The sequence below is a fragment of the Sander lucioperca genome, chromosome 17, assembly GCF_008315115.2.
Source record: "Sander lucioperca isolate FBNREF2018 chromosome 17, SLUC_FBN_1.2, whole genome shotgun sequence".
Classification (NCBI taxonomy): Eukaryota; Metazoa; Chordata; class Actinopteri; order Perciformes; family Percidae; genus Sander; species Sander lucioperca.
Window position 1 is genome coordinate 21,107,965 of NC_050189.1, and position 19,555 is coordinate 21,127,519.

The following is a 19,555-nucleotide window of genomic DNA, read 5'->3' on the forward strand; positions in this document are numbered from 1 at the left end:
TTTTTAATAAATTTTATATATAATCTTCAACTTTTTCATTAAGGCTTGTTTGGATATAATATTATAGTTCTGTTAAATCTTATTATATACAGTACGTCTGATATATCGAAGCTTTCCCCAAGTGCCGTAATGCCTGCTGTTTTGGACGTATTTTTAATACATGTAGTTATAGATCAGCTTTCCCTACACTGTGCAAGAACAGGCTAAAATTATAATTCAATTTGCAGCAATTCCTGAACATCTGAGAAGTTTTTTGCTTTTTCTGCGCCAGTCATGATTCGGTCTAACAACTGCCAGTGTCATTAACATGCTTATCAGCATTCACAAGGTGCTTTGCATTGACTATTTATGGTTAAAAATGGGCGTGTACAGGACGGGATAAGAGGCTGATTCACGTACGCACACTTGTAGGTAATCTCTGATTTATAAAGAGAACATTGCTTACAGGTGTGCGTACACATGGTTTTATAAATCTGACTTTTTTTGACGTACGCCATTTTGGGCTTTTGGGCGTACATACACTTATAGTAAGGATCCTACGCACAGTTTTATAAATGAGACCCCTGCACATGACCTCACACCCACAGAAGTAATGAAAATCATGTTGTACATGGACATGAGAAAACAGTCAGGGGTAGAGAGCACTGGGGGTTGTCTAGGAGCTGATCGGTCGAAGCTTCATCAGCAGCAGGCCGTCCTGATCTGTTGTTCTTACATCTTTTACATCTTATCAGGACACCAACTACTACAATACTAACAAAAAACAGAATGACACCTGCTGCCACTGCAACGTATATAAGAACCATGGAACCTGAAGATAATAAAACATATGAGTCAGTAAATGTGTGATAGTGGAGCAGTCTTCATCCTCTCTGATGTTAGAAACTGCAGCTACAACCTGATACTCAGAAAAACTCTCTGAGAGACTCACTCACCTGGATCTGGAACCTGCAGATGGATGGTTCTGATTGGATCAATTCCTCTCTTTTTACGTGTTGAACCATCGGTTTTAATTCGACACTCGTATGTTCCAGCGTCGTGTCTGGTCACATTCTTCAGAATTAAAGACACGTTTCCGTCCTTCAGATCTCTGTCCACCAGCTCCACCCTGTCCTTAAAGGATGGATGCTGGTGGTCTGTATCCAAGTGTCCACCACTGTAATAGAGGACTATATCTGGCTTCAGGTCAGGTCTGCTCCACTTTACAACACTGATGGAGGAATCATCAGCCTGACATGGCAGAATGACATCATCTCCAGGATCAACTGTTATATCAATCAGGTCTGAAAAACAATAATAAACAATAGTAATCAATAAAAGTCATGGTATTGTTATGTGTGAGTGCAGCACCACGATGGTTTAAAACATCTGTTTCCTATTGTTTAAATCCACCAATCACAACACAGCACGTCACAGGCAGGCAGTTTTAACATTTAGTAGCTATACTGGAGATATATATATATATATATTTTTTTTTATTTATTTATTGCAGATATCCGTATTTCTATTCTTCTTAGTCAAAAAGAACATATCGTCATTATTCCTTTTTTTATTATTACTATTATTATTATTATAACTAATTCTACTAATTCTATTTCTTATAATACTTTATATTTTTATCTTATGTCTATTTAATGTGTATTTCGGATGTGTTTACATTTACATTTGTACAAGTCAGAATGTATATCAGATATTTAAAATAACATTCTGGATATCTGAAATTAAAATGATGACTAGCAACAACTAAACTGTATCTGAAATTGAAGTTCTTCATAATAATTCTGTTTTCAGATTTCTAAAATGTTGTTTCTGGAGAGGAAGAATGATGTTTTGGATATCTGATCAAAACATTGTAATGACTTTTTTTTTACTTCCATCTAAGCACATTTTTCAAGTGTCAATTATTGAGTCATTTTGTTGTTACTTGATGAAAGTTTATTGAAAGTAAGAAGTACTTTAAGTTTAAGGTAACTTGTCTTCCAGTACTTTTACAGGAGTAAAATTATCTCTAAATGTTGAGATGATTTGAAGTGATTCTCTCTCTGTCTGACTCTCTGGGACCAACTCATCATGGAGACTCTAGAGGAGCTGCAGCTACAACCTGGTACTCAGAAATACTCTCTGAGAGAGACTACCTCACCTGGAACCTGCAGACGGATGATTCTGATGCTTCTGATTGGGTCAGTATCATTGGGTTTAACTCGACACTCGTATGTTCCAGCGTCGTAGCTTCTCACATTCTTCAGAATTAAAGACACGTCTCCGTCCTTCAGATCTCTGTTCACCAGCTCCACCCTGTCCTTAAAGGATGGATGCTGGTGGGTTGTATTCAAGCATCCATCGCTGTATACGAGGATGATATCTGGCTCCAGGTCAGCTCTGGTCCACTCTACAACTCTGATGGAGGAATCATCAGCCCGACATGGCAGAATGACATCATCTCCAGGATGCACTTTTACCAGAATCTGGTCTGAAAAACAATAATAAACAATAGTAATAAAAGTCATGGTATTTCTAAATACCTACATCAGGTGTAACACTGCAGAAGGGATGTTAATTATCAGAGATATCACAGGACTTTATTACCACAAGGTCAATAGTTGTTGTTGAAACACATGAAGCTGATCAACTTCTAATCAATAGTTCAGGTCTAACTATCTACATGTCTTCATCTCCTTAGATTAGAACAGCTGATCTGATCTCTTCCTCAGAGTCTCTAAAACAGAACAACAGACTCCAGGTGTCCTGCTGTAGGAAATGTGTTGCTGCTCTCATAGATATAAAACTGTTATATATTTGTGTGAGTGCAGCACCACGATGGTTTAAAACATCTGTTTCCTATTGTTTAAATCCACCAATCACAACACAGCACGTCACAGGCAAGCTGGTCAGATATCCAAAAAAAAATCTGATATCCACAAATGATTTGTAGATTTCTGTTTCTCCTGAACAACAACAACAACCTCACTCATCTGTATATCTGTGAATATATACTGTTAGTTTATAAGGGTGTTTACATTTTTTTTATTACTACTATTATTATTATTATTATTATTATTATTATTATTATTATTATTATTATTATATCTAATTCTACTAATTCTATTTCTTATAATACTTTCTCTATATTTTTATCTTATGTCTATTTAATGTGTATTTCGGATGTGTTTACATTTACATTTGTACTAGTCAAAATGTATATCAGATATTTAAAATAACGTTCTGGATATCTGAAATTAATATTATGACTAGCAACAACTAAACTGTATCTGAAATTGAAGTTCTTCTTTGTAAGAATTCTGTTTTCAGATTTCTAAAACGTTTCTGGAGAGGAAGAATGATGTTTTAGATATCTGAAATGATCATCGATCTAAACATTGTAATGACTTATTTTTTACTTTTATCTAAGACAATTTTTCAAGTGTCAATTATTGAGTCATTTTGTTTTTACTTGATGAAAGTTTATTGAAAGTAAGAACTACTTTAAGTTTAAGGTAACTTTTCTTACAGTTCTTTTACAGGAGTAAAATATTCTCTAAATGTTGAGATGATTTGAAGTGATTCTCTCTCTGTCTGACTCTCTGGGACCAACTCATCATGGAGACTCTAGAGGAGCTGCAGCTACAACCTGGTACTCAGAAATACTCTCTGAGAGAGAATTACTCACCTGGAACCAACAGACGGACGGTTCTGGTGGTTAGGGTTAGGTCAGAGTTGGTGTCTCTCTTTTTACGTGTTGAACCATCGGTTTTAACTAGACACACGTATGTTCCAGTGTCGTTGATGTTCACATTCTTCAGAGTTAAAGACGCGTCTCCGTCCTTCGGATCTCTGTCCACCAGCTCCACCCTGTCCTTAAAGGATGGATGCTGGTGGTCTGTATCCAAGTGTCCATCACTGTAATAGAGGACTATATCTGGCTTCAGGTCAGGTCTGGTCCACATTACAACACTGATGGAGGAATCAGGAGCCTGACATGGCAGAGTGGCATTATCTCCAGGATCAACTGTTACCACAATCATGCCTGAAAAACAATAATAAACAATAGTAATCAATAAAAGTCATGGTATTTCAAAAGACAGGTGTAACACTGCAAAAGGGATGTTAATGAATCAGTCACAACTGCGGAGATATCACAAGACTTCATTCGCACAAGTTAACAGTTGTTGCTGCCATAGATTATGTGATTGTTGTTCAATATGTAGCTAGATGCTATATGTATGTTTGTCATATATATAATATAAGTTATATAAAAAAAAACAGTTGTTGAGACATGAAGCTGATCAACTTCTAATAAATAGTTCAGGTCTAACTATCTACATGTCTTCATCTCCTTAGATTAGAACAGCTGATCTGATCTCTTCCTCAGTCAGAGTCTCTAAAACAGAACAACAGACTCCAGGTGTCCTGCTGTAGGAAATGTGTTGCTGCTCTCATAGATATAAAACTGTAAAACTTTGTTATTCATGGCTTTCAATTTCAGATATATATAAAAAAAAAATCAGATATCCAGAAATGATTTGTAGATTTCTGTTTCTCCTGAACAACAACAACAACAACAACAACAACAACAATCTCACTCATCTGTATATCTGTGTATATATACTGTATGTTTATATAAGGGTGTTTACAGTGTTTTTATTACTACTATTATTATTATAACCAATTCAATTTTTCCTATTTCTTATAATACTTTCTGTATATGTTTATCTTATGTCTCTTTATCTATTAATGTGTATTTGTGTTATTCTGATGTGTTCACATTTACATTTCTTTTGAGCTGCTGTAGATTTTCCCCAATGTGGGATTAATAAAGTCTATCTTATTTTATCTTCTAGTCATAATTCTAATTGAAGTTAATTTTACATTTGTACTAGTCACAATATATATCAGATATTTAAAATAAGATTCTGGAAATCTGAAATTAAAATTATTAAAATATTCTCTAAATGTTGAGATGATTTGAAGTGATTCTCTCTCTGTCTGACTCTCTGGGACCAACTCATCATGGAGACTCTAGAGGAGCTGCAGCTACAACCTGGTACTCAGAAATACTCTCTGAGAGAGACTACCTCACCTGAAACCTGCAGACTGATGATGCTGATTAGGTCAGTATCACCAGTTTTAACTCGACACTTGTATGTTCCGTTGTCGTGTCTGCTCACATTCTTCAGAATTAAAGACGCGTCTCTGCCCTTCAGCTCTCTGTCCACCAGCTCCACCCTGTCCTTAAAGAATGGATTCTGGTGGGTTGTATTCAAGTGTCCATCTCTGTATAAGAGGACGATATCAGGCTCCAGGTCAGGTCTGGTCCACTTTACAGCTGTGATGGAGGAATCAGCAGCCTGACATGGCAGAATGACATCATGTCGAGGATCAACTGTTACCATAGGTAGGTCTGAAAAACAATAATAAACAATAGTAATCAATAAAAGTCATGGTATTTCAAAAGACCTCCATCAGGCGTAACACTGCAAAAGGGATGTTAATTAACAGAGATAACACAGGACTTTATTCCCACGAGGTCAATAGTTGTTGTTGAGACACATGAAGCTAAACAAACTTCTAATCAATATTTCAAGTCTTAGCATCTCCTGAGATTAGAACAGCTGATCTGATCTCTTCCTCAGTCAGCGTCTCTAAAACACCACAGAACAACAGACACCAGGGGTGTGATGGTTGGGATCGGCTGGCTGTGAGTTTTCTGTTTTGTTTTCCACTGTGTCTCCTGCCGTTTTCTCTGTTGGCTCTGCCTCTCTCTGTTTCTCCCTTCCCCCCTGCCTGCACCGGCCAGTTGACTTCCCACCTATTCTTCATCTCGTCATCACCTCTCCTGCCGTACTCACCTGCCAGTTATCAGCTCCAATCAAGACCAGTATCTGAACCCCGGATCTATTCACCATCCTCGCTTGATCATTGTTTCCCCTTCCAACCCCCCTCCCCAGGATTTGTTTTTTGCTGTGGTCACCCAGGTACAGAGGCGCTTCACTCCCTGATCAAGGAGGTCCGGCACCTCAGCACTAAGCCCCGTCATCTCAACCTGCACGACCCCTCCAGTAAGTCCTCTGGCCCCGTCTCGTACTCCCGCGTCCAACCTAGCTCCGCTTGCTACCGCCGCCCCTTGCCTTGAGTCCCCAGGGACGAGCCGGAGACTCTCGATGGTCTCATTGAGTCAGCCATTGATTTAGATAATCGCCTCCGGGAAAGAGAACGAGAGCGTGCGTCCCGCCTCTCCTCCTCTTCCCGGTCCTGCCCCTTACCGTCAAAGGTCCCTGCTCCCTCGCCTTCCCAGTTACGCTCGGTGGCACCTCCGGCCCCTCCCTCTCTGCCTCCACCTGAGCCCATGCAACTGGGTCGAACTCGCCTCTCCCCCGATGAACGGGAATGCCGCCGGCTTGTGCATTTATTGTGGTAAACCTGGCCACTTCATTTCCTCATGCCCGGATCGCCCAAAAGAGTCAGCTCGCCAGTAGCAATGGAAGCTCTGGTGAGCCAAACCTCTCCCAATCCCCGCCTCCTGCTGGAGGTCTCCCTGTCCTGGCAGGTGCTAGTTGACTCTGGAGCGGTCAAAACATTTTTGGACATTGAAATTGCCCAGCAGCTCTCCATCCCCCAAATTCCCCTCAACACCCCCCTTCACGCCACCGGCCTCACCTGCCAGCACCTGACCACTGTCACCCACTGCTTCCCCCCGCTCCACCTCCTCACCTCCGGCAACCATCACAAGTCCCTTTCATTCCACCTTGTCTCCTCTCCTGCCACTCCCATTGTCCTTGGTCTATGAAGTTCTTCTTCATAAGAATTCTGTTTTCAGATATCTAAAATGTTGTTTCTGAAATTAAAGAATGACGTTTTGGATATCTGAAATGATCATCGATCAAAACATTGTAAATACATGTCAATTAACGATAATAAGTGTCAATCGAGTCATTTTGTTGTTACTTGAGAAAAATGTATTGAAAGTAAGAAGAACTTTAAGTTTAAGGTAACTTTTCTTACAGAACTTTTACAGGAGTAAAATATTCTCTAAATGTTAAGATAATTTAGTAGGGGGGGGCCCCCAACAACCATTTTATAAAAATAAATAAAAAGCCCGTTATCATCATGAATAACATACTCAGAAAAACTCACTGAGAGAGACTACCTCACCTGAGTCTATAACCTGCAGACGGATGATGCTGATGGTTCTGATTTGGTCAGTATCATTGGTTTTAACTCGACACTCGTATGTTCCGTTGTCGTGTCTGCTCACATTCTTCAGAATTAAAGACACGTCTCCGTCCTTCAGATCTCTGTCCACCAGCTCCACCCTGTCCTTAAAGGATGAATGCTGGTCGGTTGTATCCATGTGTCCATCTCTGTATACAAGGACGTACTCTGGCTCCAGGTCAGGTCTGGTCCACTCTACAGCTCTGATGGAAGAATCAGCAGCCTGACATGGCAGAATGAAATCACCTCCAGGATCAACTGTTACCTCAATCAGGTCTGAAAAACAATAATAAACAATAGTAATCAATAAAAGTCATGGTATTTCAAAAGATCTCCATCAGGTGTAACACTGCAGAATGGATGTTAATTATCAGAGATATCACAGGACTTTATTACCACGAGGTCAACTCATGAAGAAGCTCCTCACTGAGATACGTGTTGACATGACTCATCAATAGTTCAGATCTAATCCTTCAGTAAATGTTGTTTAATATCAGATCTCATCTCTTTCATAGTCAGTGTCTCACCCCTGAAGGCCATTTTATGATTCTGCGTTAAATCTACGCCGTGGCTACGTACAGCCCTACGCTGCAGCCTGACGTCACCTCTCAAAACATTTAACTACAGGTTACGACACTCGGTAGCGTTGCATTTCCCCCCCGACTCATTTCCTGGTTCTCCTTCTCCATAAACAACATGAAATCAAGGAGGGTTAACTTTTCCTGCTACAGATTTCCCACCGTGGTCAGAAAGAACAGGAGACACACACACACACACACACACACACACACACACACACACACACACACACACACTATTTTCTTAAGGAGATCAATTCACAAGTATAAACTTCACTTACATAGCTATGGAGAAAGCTCTTCGTGGAGCCGATGCAGAATCATAAATCAGGTTTAAAGGAATAATATGTAACATTTTTGCATTACCTCTCCTGGAACCATCACCTTATCGTGGTGGAGAGGTTTGTGTGTCCCTATGAACCTGAGGGCTGTGTTGTCTGGAGCTTTTTGCTCCTGGTAGGGTCTCCCAAGGCAAAGTGGTCTCAGGTGAGGGGCCAGACAAAGAATGGTTCAAAAACCCTATGAAAAAACGAGGTAGAGATGGAGTGACCCTGCCCGGAGGAAGCCCGGGGCCCCCGTCTGGAGCCAGGCCCAGATGGAGGGCCCGTCAGCGAGCGCCTGGTGGCCGGGTTTTCCACGGAGCCCGGCCGGGCACAGCCCGAAAAAGCTACGTGGCACCTCTCTCTCCAACCCATGGGCCCACCACCTGTGGGAGGAACCGCTGGGGTCGGGTGCGCTGCCACATGGGTGGCAGTGAAGGTCAGGGGCCTCGACGGACCAGACCCGGGCAGCAGACGCTGGCTCTGGGGACGTGGAACGTCACCTCTCTGTGGGGGAAGGAGCCGGAACTTGTGCGGGAGGTGGAGCGCTACCAGTTGGATCTGGTGGGGCTTACCTCTACGCACAGTCTCGGTTCTGGAACCATACTCCTGGATAGGAGGACTAGGTTGGACTCTTTTCTTCTCCGGAGTTGCCCAGGGTGTGAGGCGCCGGGCGGGTGTGGGGATACTCACAAGCCCCCGACTGAGCGCCGCTACGTTGGAGTTTACCCCGGTGGACGAGAGGGTCGCCTCCCTACGCCTGCGGGTTGTGGGGGGGGGGAAACTCTGACTGTTGTTTGTGCGTATGCACCAAACAAGAGCTCGGAGTATTCGGCCTTCTTGGACACCTTGAATGGAGTCCTGTATGGGGCTCCAGTGGGGGACTCCATAGTTCTGCTGGTGGACTTCAACGCGCACGTGGGAAATGATGGAGACACATGGAGAGGCGTGATTGGGAGGAACGGCCTCCCTGATCTAAACCAGAGTGGTTGTTTGTTGTTGGACTTCTGTGCTAGTCATGGATTGTCTATAACGAACACCATGTTCGAACATAGGGATGCTCATAAGTGTACTTGGTACCAGAGCACCCTAGGCCAAAGGTCAATGATCGATTTTATAATCGTTTCATCTGATCTGAGGCCGTATGTTTTGGACACTCGGGTGAAGAGAGGGGCAGAGCTGTCAACTGATCACCATCTGGTGGTGAGTTGGGTCAGAGGGTGTGGGAAGACTCTGGACAGACCTGGTAAGCCCAAACGGGTAGTGCGGGTAAATTGGGAACGTCTGGAGGAGGCCCCTGTCCGACAGACTTTCAACTCACACCTCCGGCGGAGCTTTTCGTGCATCCCTGTGGAGGCTGGGGGCATTGAACCCGAGTGGACAATGTTCAAAGTTTCCATTGCTGAAGCTGCGGCGGGGAGCTGTGGTCTTAGGGTCTTAGGTGCCTCAAGGGGCGGTAACCCACGAACACCGTGGTGGACACCGGTGGTCAGGGAAGCCGTCCGACTGAAGAAGGAGTCTTTCCGGGATATGTTATCCCAGAGGACTCCGGAGGCAGTTGCAAGGTACCGAAGGGCCCGAAGGGCTGCAGCCTCTGCCGTGAAAGAGGCAAAGCAGCGGGTGTGGGAGAAGTTCGGAGAAGACATGGAGAAGGACTTTCGGTCGGCACCAAGGTGCTTCTGGAAAACCGTTCGCCACCTCAGGAGGGGGAAGCGGGAACCATCCAAGCTGTGTACAGTAAGGATGGGACGCTGTTGACCTCAACTGAGGAGGTAATAGGGCGGTGGAAGGAGCACTTTGAGGAACTCCTAAATCTGACTAATACGCCCTCTATGGTAGAGGCAGAGCTGGAGGATGATGGGGGATTGTCGTCAATTTCCCTGGTGGAAGTTGCTGAGGTAGTTAAACAACTCCAGAGTGGCAAAGCCCCAGGGATTGATGAAATCCATCCAGAAATGCTTAAAGCTCTGGGTGTGGAGGGGTTGTCTTGGTTGACACGCCTCTTCAACATTGCGTGGAAGTCGGGGACGGTGCCTAAGGAGTGGCAGACCGGGGTGGTGGTTCCCCTTTTCAAAAAGGGGGGTATCACACTTCTCAGCCTCCCCGGTAAAGTTTACTCCAAGGTGCTGGAAAGGAGGGTTCGGTCGATAGTCGAACCTCAGGTAGACGAGGAACAATGCGGATTCCGTCCTGGTCGTGGAACAACGGACCAGATCTTTACTCTCGCAAGGATCCTGGAGGGAGCCTGGGAGTATGCCCAACCGGTCTACATGTGCTTTGTGGATCTGGAGAAGGCGTATGACCGGGTCCCCCGGGAGATACTGTGGGAGGTGCTGCGGGAGTATGGGGTGAGGGGGTCCCTTCTCAGGGCCATCCAATCTCTGTACGACCAAAGCGAGAGCTGTGTCCGGGTTCTCGGCAGTAAGTCGGACTCGTTTCAGGTGAGAGTTGGCCTCCGCCAGGGCTGCGCTTTGTCACCAATCCTGTTTGTAGTATATATGGACAGGATATCGAGGCGTAGTCGTGGTGGAGAGGTGTTGCAGTTTGGTGAGCTGGGGATCTCATCGCTGCTTTTTGCGGATGATGTGGTCCTGATGGCATCGTCGGCCTGTGACCTTCAGCACTCACTGGATCGGTTCGCAGCCGAGTGTGAAGCGGCTGGGATGAGGATCAGCACCTCTAAATCTGAGGCCATGGTTCTCAGCAGGAAACCGATGGAGTGCCTTCTCCAGGTAGGGAATGAGTTCAAGTACCTTGGGGTATTGTTCGCGAGTGAGGGGACAATGGAGCGGGAGATTGGTCGGAGAATCGGCGCAGCGGGTGCGGTATTACACTCAATTTATCGCACCGTTGTGATGAAAAGAGAGCTGAGCCAGAAGGCAAAGCTCTCAATCTACCGGTCAGTTTTCGTTCCTACCCTCACCTATGGTCATGAAGGCTGGGTCATGACCGAAAGAACGAGATCCAGGGTACAAGCGGCTGAAATGGGTTTCCTCAGGAGGGTGGCTGGCGTCTCCCTTAGAGATAGGGTGAGAAGCTCAGTCATCCGTGAGGAGCTCGGAGTAGAGCCGCTGCTCCTTCGCGTCGAAAGGAGCCAGTTGAGGTGGTTCGGGCATCTGGTAAGGATGCCCCCTGGGCGCCTCCCTAGGGAGGTGTTCCAGGCACGTCCAGCTGGGAGGAGGCCTCGGGGAAGACCCAGGACTGGGTGGAGGGATTATATCTCCAACCTGGCCTGGGAACGCCTCGGGATCCCCCAGTCGGAGCTGGTTAATGTGGCTCGGGAAAGGGAAGTTTGGGGTCCCCTGCTGGAGCTGCTACCCCCGCGACCCATTACCGGATAAGCGGAAGAAGATGGATGGATGGATTTTTGCATTAAAATGTCTAAAAACGACCATACCTATGTTATACGTACAGTACTGTGCAAAAGTTTTAGTCAGGTATGAAAAAATGCTGTGAAATAGTTTATTTTCATCAATTAACAAAATGCAGTGAATGAAAAGAAGAGAAATCTAAATCAACAACGACGGCTAAAACGAAAACATTTCAAAAGTTTGGGTGCAAACGATTGTTCAATTTTCTTAAACAGAACTTTGGAAACGTGGGTGTAAGAATTAACTAGGCTATAACCTGTCAATGTTGTTGGCATCTATGCACAAGCTGCTGTTTGTATTAAGGGATCATGTCTGTATTTGAGGCCAAACTAACGAGTTGTTTCGGAGTATTCAGATAAACAGTGATTCATGGCCTACTGAGAGAAAACAAAGTCATGTCCTGAAAATTAATGTGATTATTGATAGTGTAGTGGAGAGTGAAGCGGACTTGTATATTTTTATTTTTGCTGAGGAAAGTTTGAATCCAGCGCGACACAGATCATCCTAATTACTTTTAAAACACATTTTTCCCGCTGTAGAATGTTGTAGTAATGTAGTGCTCAGATACTCAGTTCAGTTCTGTACAGTATATTGAGGTGCGACATGCAAAGGCCAGTAAAATGTTGTTGCCAGTTGCTGTTGATAGGTATACACGGCATCTGGACAAGCTCGTAAACCAGTAGGTGGAACAACCAGAAGGCACACAACACTGGTATCTCTAGGGCCGCGGCTCCTTGTGTTTGTCAAAGCTATTCAATGCAGATGGTCTTCTGAATTACTCTGAATTTATGTCCTTCTATAACAACCCGTTCTCATTCCAAACTCGTAAAATAAGGACGTTTGGACAGTGTCTGTCAGCGTCTGATGTGACGAAAAAGGCGTCTTTCAGAGTGTTTGTGTAACGCACCGGGGAGAGCAGCAGTTAGAGAGGATTTAGCGAATAGTATGTAAGGGCGAATTTCCGCGTATGGAGGTTGGTTGGGGGGGTGGATGGGTCAAACAAACACAGGACTTTCACCCAGGAAAGCGGGGTTCGCATCCCGCTTGTCACGCTTGCTATAGTCGCTTTTTATTTTCCTCTCGCGTGTCACAGAACCGTACGCCCACCCACGACCTTTTGCTAAACATAACCATCCCGTTCTTCCCGCGTGTCACGGAACCGTAAACCCACCCACGACCTTTTCCTTAACATAACTGCGTCAAAAGGGACGGCAATAGTCCCGACCAAGCGCGTTTACTTATAGCGCTAAAGGAGACTTTTAGCGCCAATAAGAACGACAAAGGCACCTGACCAAGCGTCCGTATTTTACGAGATGAGTGTGAGAACCTGTTGTCTATAACATCCCTGTCACACCAAAAGAGTTTGCTATTGTAATGGATGCCATTCCCAAAGGTGTGATGATATTATTTAGAGGTAACACTGAACCACTTCCTTCTCCTTATCTGTTGAATGACACAATATTTGGGAAAATATGTCTTTTATCAAGCCCTTCAACCCGAAACAGAAGGATCAGATCCCTCTTTCAAAAGGATATTGTTACCACCATATGTAATCCATTACTTCAGTTACTTCAAAGTTTGGACCTCAACTTCAAGATATTTAATCACAAAAAACCTTGAGATGTCTGTTTTAAACTTCTTCACCTGTGCCAGCAAAACATTATTTGCAAAGACTAAAAAATGCCATTGACTGCTCTTTCTGTGGAGTTGATCGAGAAACAACTATACACTTATTTTGGAGCTGTCCTCATACTGTTACCAGCGCCGCCGCTCCCACCACGGGCATCACACGCTGTGCGTAAGTGCTGAGGGGGCACTAATGAAAAATCATCATAGTCATAATAATTATAATGCTGATATTATTATAGTATAGAAATATTAAAGACAGCAGGAGTCAGGAGCAGAGAAAAGAAAGAAGAAGAAACCGTGAGATGATGCCCGTGCATCACTCGCAGGTAAGTCCATGTTTAATCATTCTTAAATATGGGAAATGTGCTGCTAATGTAATGGTTAGCCTACACTGTTAAATGTTTCCGTTACTTTACACCCAAATTTCAACATGATTTACCTGTTATTTTTAATAACTGCGCCTTACTTTCAATTTTTAGGGAATATATGTTAAATAACACCTAATTTATGTTATTTAACACCTCATTGTTAAATAACATTAATTTTTGTTATTTAACCGCACAACCGAAAATTCAAAGATGGCGGCCAGAGTTAGATGGTCTGGTATGGTCACGTTTTGGGGATAAATGCCGATAAACGCAATTTTGTGCTTAGATTATAAAAAAGTTATTTATCTTTGGAGAAGTTAGCAATTTAATTTCGTTTTTGTAGGTTGCTAAACAATGACTAATTCAATATTGTCGACGTTGCAATCCATCCTAGGCTACTAACAAACTAAATATTGTAGTATGCATTCACTGAATGAAGATTAGACAAATATAACACCTGATTTCTGTACTGCAAATGTTATCAAGAATAATCTTGCGTAGCATATTCCCCAGACAGAAATAAGAACGTTTGCGGTGTTTGTTTTGCATGCGCAAATGCGTTTGTTATCGTGTAATAGCCTTTTATTACCCTAGTCATACCCTACACTCCGGATTTTAAACGAGAAGGCCTATTAATTGACGAACTGCGCTCCAAATCTCTGTGTGTGTGTGTGTGTGTGTGCGTGTGTGTCCCCTGTTCTTTCTGACCATGGTGTAAATATCCTATGACTCAGTCGCCAGCAGGCGCCACTATCTGAAATAACAGGTTCATTCAGTATTTTTTGCGTTCTGGGAAGGAGCGTAGAAGAAGACATTACCTGCAACGAACATCTCCATCTCGGAAGATCGCGGCTTTTGGTATCGACCAAAATCACAATAATCAATGTTGATGTATAAACGCCACGGACTTGCACCACATGAAATGAACTAACGTAGCTAGCTGCTAATGAGCCAACGTGATTCAAGCTAGCGATAGTTTGTCCATTAATCTTAGAAAACAATGCGCTTATTTTAATGTCCATTCATGTATACGATCTAAATCTATAAATAATAGGCTAACGTTATATGCCTATAACGTTTAAGCTAGCATTCCTGTGGTCAAGTTTGTGTGGCATTCTTGTCATGTGCACGTCTGGTTAAAGCAGGTTCATCCTGAAAATCAAACAGCTAAAATACATCAACTTACTGATAGCTGTTTATGATGCTAGCTAGTTGGTTTAAGACTGTATTTGATGATTTCATGTCAGATGCTCGTCTTTGATGGGTTATAGCTGTTTGGGCTACCAGACATGCTGGTGTGACCAGGGTGGGAAATTAACTTTTGTGCCTGGTGGATGCCCAGTTTTACCAGCCTGTGTGTCTGTCTGCCTGCAGTAAATAGTTTTCCCTTTGTCATCAGTGCGCCACTTGTTCGAAAAGTTCCTTCTCTTTTTCTTTACTTCGCCCTCAACAGTTTGTACATTCATAGCTACTGCTGACTCCGCCACGGGCCTCTTAACACCGGGGATATGTCGCCACATTTTTTTAACCGATAATTTAACTTTCGTCTGTACCTCAGCTCAGCTATATGTGTCACGGACTAGCGCTGAAAACTACTCCACCCGCCACTGTGGCTGGTATACAAGGCAAAGTCACCCGCCACTTTGAAAAACTACCCGCCATTGGCTTGTGGCGGGTGCTAATTTCCCACCCTGGGTGTGACTATTTTATGTGGTAGCTAAAGCCTAGCAATGAGGTAAATCCAGCAAAAACAGCCACTACTGATTGGGCTAGTGCCATATCTATGTGAACAGCTATTCTCTTTTATTTGCATTGGCATAGTGCACCCTCTTTTGTGTTTTTTTGCTGTTTTGATTATCATTGAGTTGTAGATAAATGTTTACATTTGTTTTTGTTTTTAATTAGAGATGCAGATGCAGGGTACTATCCCTGATCACACTGCTGATCAAGATGATCTCACCGGATTCATCTCTCAGAACCAGGTGGACATTTGACTGGTGTCTTATTTGCTTTAATCTAGCAATTAACTACTAATCTATCAATAAGTTTAATTGGCTTGCATAATGTTTTCTTGCCAAATTTCAGTCAGTCAGCCACCTCTGTGGCCTATGTGAGACACATAAAAATTCACAGCAACATACCCAGTTTAGTACTGCAGTGTTGTATCCCTAATGTTGAGGTTTAGGGCCCTATCTTGCTAGTTTAAGACCGACGCAGTTGTCAATTTCCCGTCCAGCACCCACGTCGTTTAAATAGCAAATTCACCTGCGCCCATCGGCGTGCTGGTCTTACAGGGAGGTGTGTTCAGGTGCATTCTGGGATCTTGAGGCACCAGGAAGTGATCACGCCATTGACCAACAAAAACCTGGTCTAAAGTCAATAACGCAGCATTTCATTGTTATTTTAACAGAGCATTAGTAAAATGCTCCTAGGCTCGTGTACAGCGCGCACACTATGCTTGTTACACACACAGGGACGCACACACACACACACACACACACACACACACACAGCAGCACACACACATGCAGAAGATTTCAAATAATAATATTAGCGCCTGGCTTTTAAAGGGAATGGGAGATGATCTCTGATTGGTTGATTGCATGTTACGCCCAAAACACCCCTCTGATTAATGAAGACACTAAGTACAACCCTTTAGAACCATGCGCCCGGCACACGGACCCTTTTTTACGCCGTCAAACTAGCAAAAGTGGATTTGGACACGCCCTAAACACACCTGCGCCATGCGCTTCACGCCGTGCGCTTAGATCGTTAAAATAGGGCCCTAAGTGTTTTAGATGTCAGCAATGAACATGTTATACTGTATTTTTCTGTGATTGATCCAATCTATGTGTGCCTACATTTGTAAGTAATTAACTTTCAGTGTTTGTATTACAATAAATAAGTTAATTTCAACATGGAACTGTTTTCTTGCACTTGAGTGTTATGTGATATATTATGCCTATTCTTGTATTAACTAAAGCTAGAATATGTATATTACAATCAGTGGTACACATAACTATGCTAAAATAATTAACAATAAATTTAAAAAGCAATATTTAATTAAACAAAATAAATGGTGATTTAACATGAAAATAATGGTAACCCTGCTGCCAGTAATTTCCTGTTTTTTCTGTGATTTATAGTAAAGTCCTGTTAAAAAACATTACAGGGAGTGCACTGTAAAAAAACATTAACATGAATAAACTGTTAAAATAACATGAAAATAATGGTAACCCTGCTGCCAGTTATTTCCTGTTATTTAACAGGGAAATAATTAACAGTGTATGCATACACCTAAAACTAGCTGACGTTATTGCTAATGTCAGCAAACTCAAATATGTTATAACTTAGGTGCAGGCTAAATTGAGATTTTACTGTTAAACATTATCTATGCATTTTACAAGTAACTGATGCCAGCTAGCTGTTACTTTACTTTAGATATTGAGCAGTAGTTTATGGTTTCTTTTGACGTGATGGTACTGTCTCAGTAACAGTTATCAGTCAGTGCACAAGGTAGGCTAACAATTCCTCTTGCTTCAGACCTTATTACCGTGCAGCGTGCGATTAATGGTCTTTGGCCAGGCATTTAGCAAAGTTTACCTAGCATAGCGTCATTTGAGAACGCATATTTTGGCGTTTGCAATGCATAATAAAGCCACGACCATCTTTAGGATTGTCATTCAGTAGAATTCAGCAGAATGTAGGCTACAGTCTCTCACACAAATGAGGTGAGGTGTCGGATGTGCAGTGGGACAGAAAATGGCTCTTGATAATGTGAACTGTTACTGTAAAGTGTTACTGCTACAGGTAGCTTAGCTACATCTGAATGTGACAGAAGCTACATGACAAAATGAACTGCCATTTTGATTGCATTTATGTCAGGATGCAAAGGCATGGACATCTGGACAAAAGTATTTATCACTTAATTATCTTTATAGTTTCTAGATTTTAGAGTCCAATTTCTTCAGTGTCTTTATTTTCTATGTCCATATATACAAGGGAGCAAGTCATATAATATGTAGAGAAGGAAACTCGTCCTCTATAGAACAATAAAAAAAACGCGAGAAAAAGCGTGGCAGATAATAGCGGACAGACTGAATGATAGTCTAAAAATATACATTTATGAACTACTGCTCTTAACTGAAACCATTCAATGAGTCACTGTCATTTGCAAAAACGAACAGTTGTACACTTTGCATTAAAAGCGAGCAGTGGAAGTTAATATGACTTAGGTAATTTATATTTTAGCCCATGAGAGAGAGGGAGGAACAGAGTGAAACAGATATGTACGCATCATATTCTAGCGTTGTAGAAAATTGATCTTCTGGTAAATTTCGTGAGTAACATTATCTTCTGCTTACTTTTAAGGCAAAGAGTACAACTGTTAATGTGTGTAAATGATTAGTAGCCTAATCCTTGAATGGAATGATTATGGCGGTTTCAGTTCATATTTTTAGGCTGCTTACACATTCAGTCGGTCCGCGATCGTCTGCTACGCTTTCTCTCGCTGTTTCATTACAGCAGCCGTGTTTCTTTTCTTTTTATACAAATAATGTGTTTCACGTCATCATACTTCCACAAGAAGCTGCTGCTCACTCTGTATAAAGTATGTACAATGCGTATTCTCCATTTTGGCATCAGTAAATCTGTGATCAACCTCACGGTCTTTTGAGGAAAGCCGTTGATGCGCATCTATCTGAATTACTTCAGCCTGGCTTGGCCTTCGTGAAACTCACCAAGCCAGGATGCTCAGATTAGACTAGGTCAAACCTCGCTTTATCAGTTATCCTGGATTTATATATTCTGCTTTTGTGAAACAGGCCCCAGTTCTTTTGCGCGCATGCCATTGACAACAATGGGTTTCATAGCGCAGCGCTGCCGTTTGCGCGTACAATGTGAATGGCCCTTTAGACGAAATGTACGCCCATGACGATAAAACATTTAATATCTAACGTTACATAAAACTTAAATAAATAAAGTTGATATTTACCAGAAGCTGCTCCAGAGATAAATAACAACAGGAACAGAAACGGAGCCATAAGAGCTGAGAGAGAGCGAAGATCCACTGTTTACCATTTACAGAGAAAGAGGAAGGTTCTGCTAGCTTCTACTTGTACTTTTTGTTTACCTGCGAGGTGAAGAGATGTCCCGCCCTAATCTGCCTCTGATTGGTTCACCTTCTACAAAACTGTATGGCTGCAGCATTTGTCAATATTGATTATATTATTATTAGATTATAGTATTATAATCAACATTAATGGATACCACTCCTCTCTGGAGAATAGTAAACTCTTTGATACTTTGGAAGATAAAGTCTCTTACTGGTTAACCAAATATCCCAATGCTTCTCTAATCTTAGGTGGGGATTTTAATATAGCCCTGAATAACACCACAGACAGATTCCCTCCAAGGAATTCAGTATCTCTCAACTCAACTCTGAAATGTTTCATGGAGAAGTTTGAACTAGTTGATGTCTGGAGGCAATTGTCAATATACCTGGTCTAATAAGGACAGATCAAGACAGCCTAGAATTGATTATTGGCTGGTTTCCAGATGCCTGATAAATTATAACATTTTAGTTCATTATTATAATACCCCATTGACTGATCATAAAGCAATCTATCTATCAATATCCTTACCTGGTAGTCATACAGGCCCAAAAGCATCATTCTGGAAATTGAAAAGTTTTCTTCTGGACTACGCACAGGTCAAAGAAAAAGTTAAGGATTTTATAATAACTCACTGGAACCATGCAGAAACCCAGAAAGCTTATGGGAGGAATTGGGAACTGTTAAAATATGAGCTAGGGAGGTTTTTTAGGAAGTTTGGTGCTGATTTGGCTAAACAAAAAAAGAGCAAGTGAAGACGAGATTACTACGCAACTGGCATCTCTTTGTCAAAAGGAGCCCTTATCTGAATTGGAGAGGATTGAATATATGCAGTTACAAAATAAACTAGATGAATTATATATAGAAAAAGCTAAGGGTGCATACATTCGATCTAGATCCAAATGGTTAGAAGATCTAAAGCCTACTTTTTTAGATTAGAGAAAATTAGATCTCTTCTTGATACGCTCG

General features: G+C 42.4%; 1 protein-coding gene across 1 annotated transcript in view; it reads right to left on the minus strand.

Annotated features, from left to right (window-relative positions):
- The window catches only part of LOC116034141 (hemicentin-1-like), a 1,482,957-nt gene that overhangs the window by 1,407,495 nt on the left and 55,907 nt on the right, over positions 1–19,555 (minus strand). Inside the window, exons 11-13 of the mRNA XM_035993823.1 lie at positions 7,163–7,485; positions 2,141–2,147; positions 942–1,283 (exon numbers count right to left, since the gene is read on the minus strand). Coding sequence (XP_035849716.1) covers positions 942–1,283; positions 2,141–2,147; positions 7,163–7,485 — 672 coding nt within the window. The remainder of the gene's footprint in view (positions 1–941; positions 1,284–2,140; positions 2,148–7,162; positions 7,486–19,555) is intronic.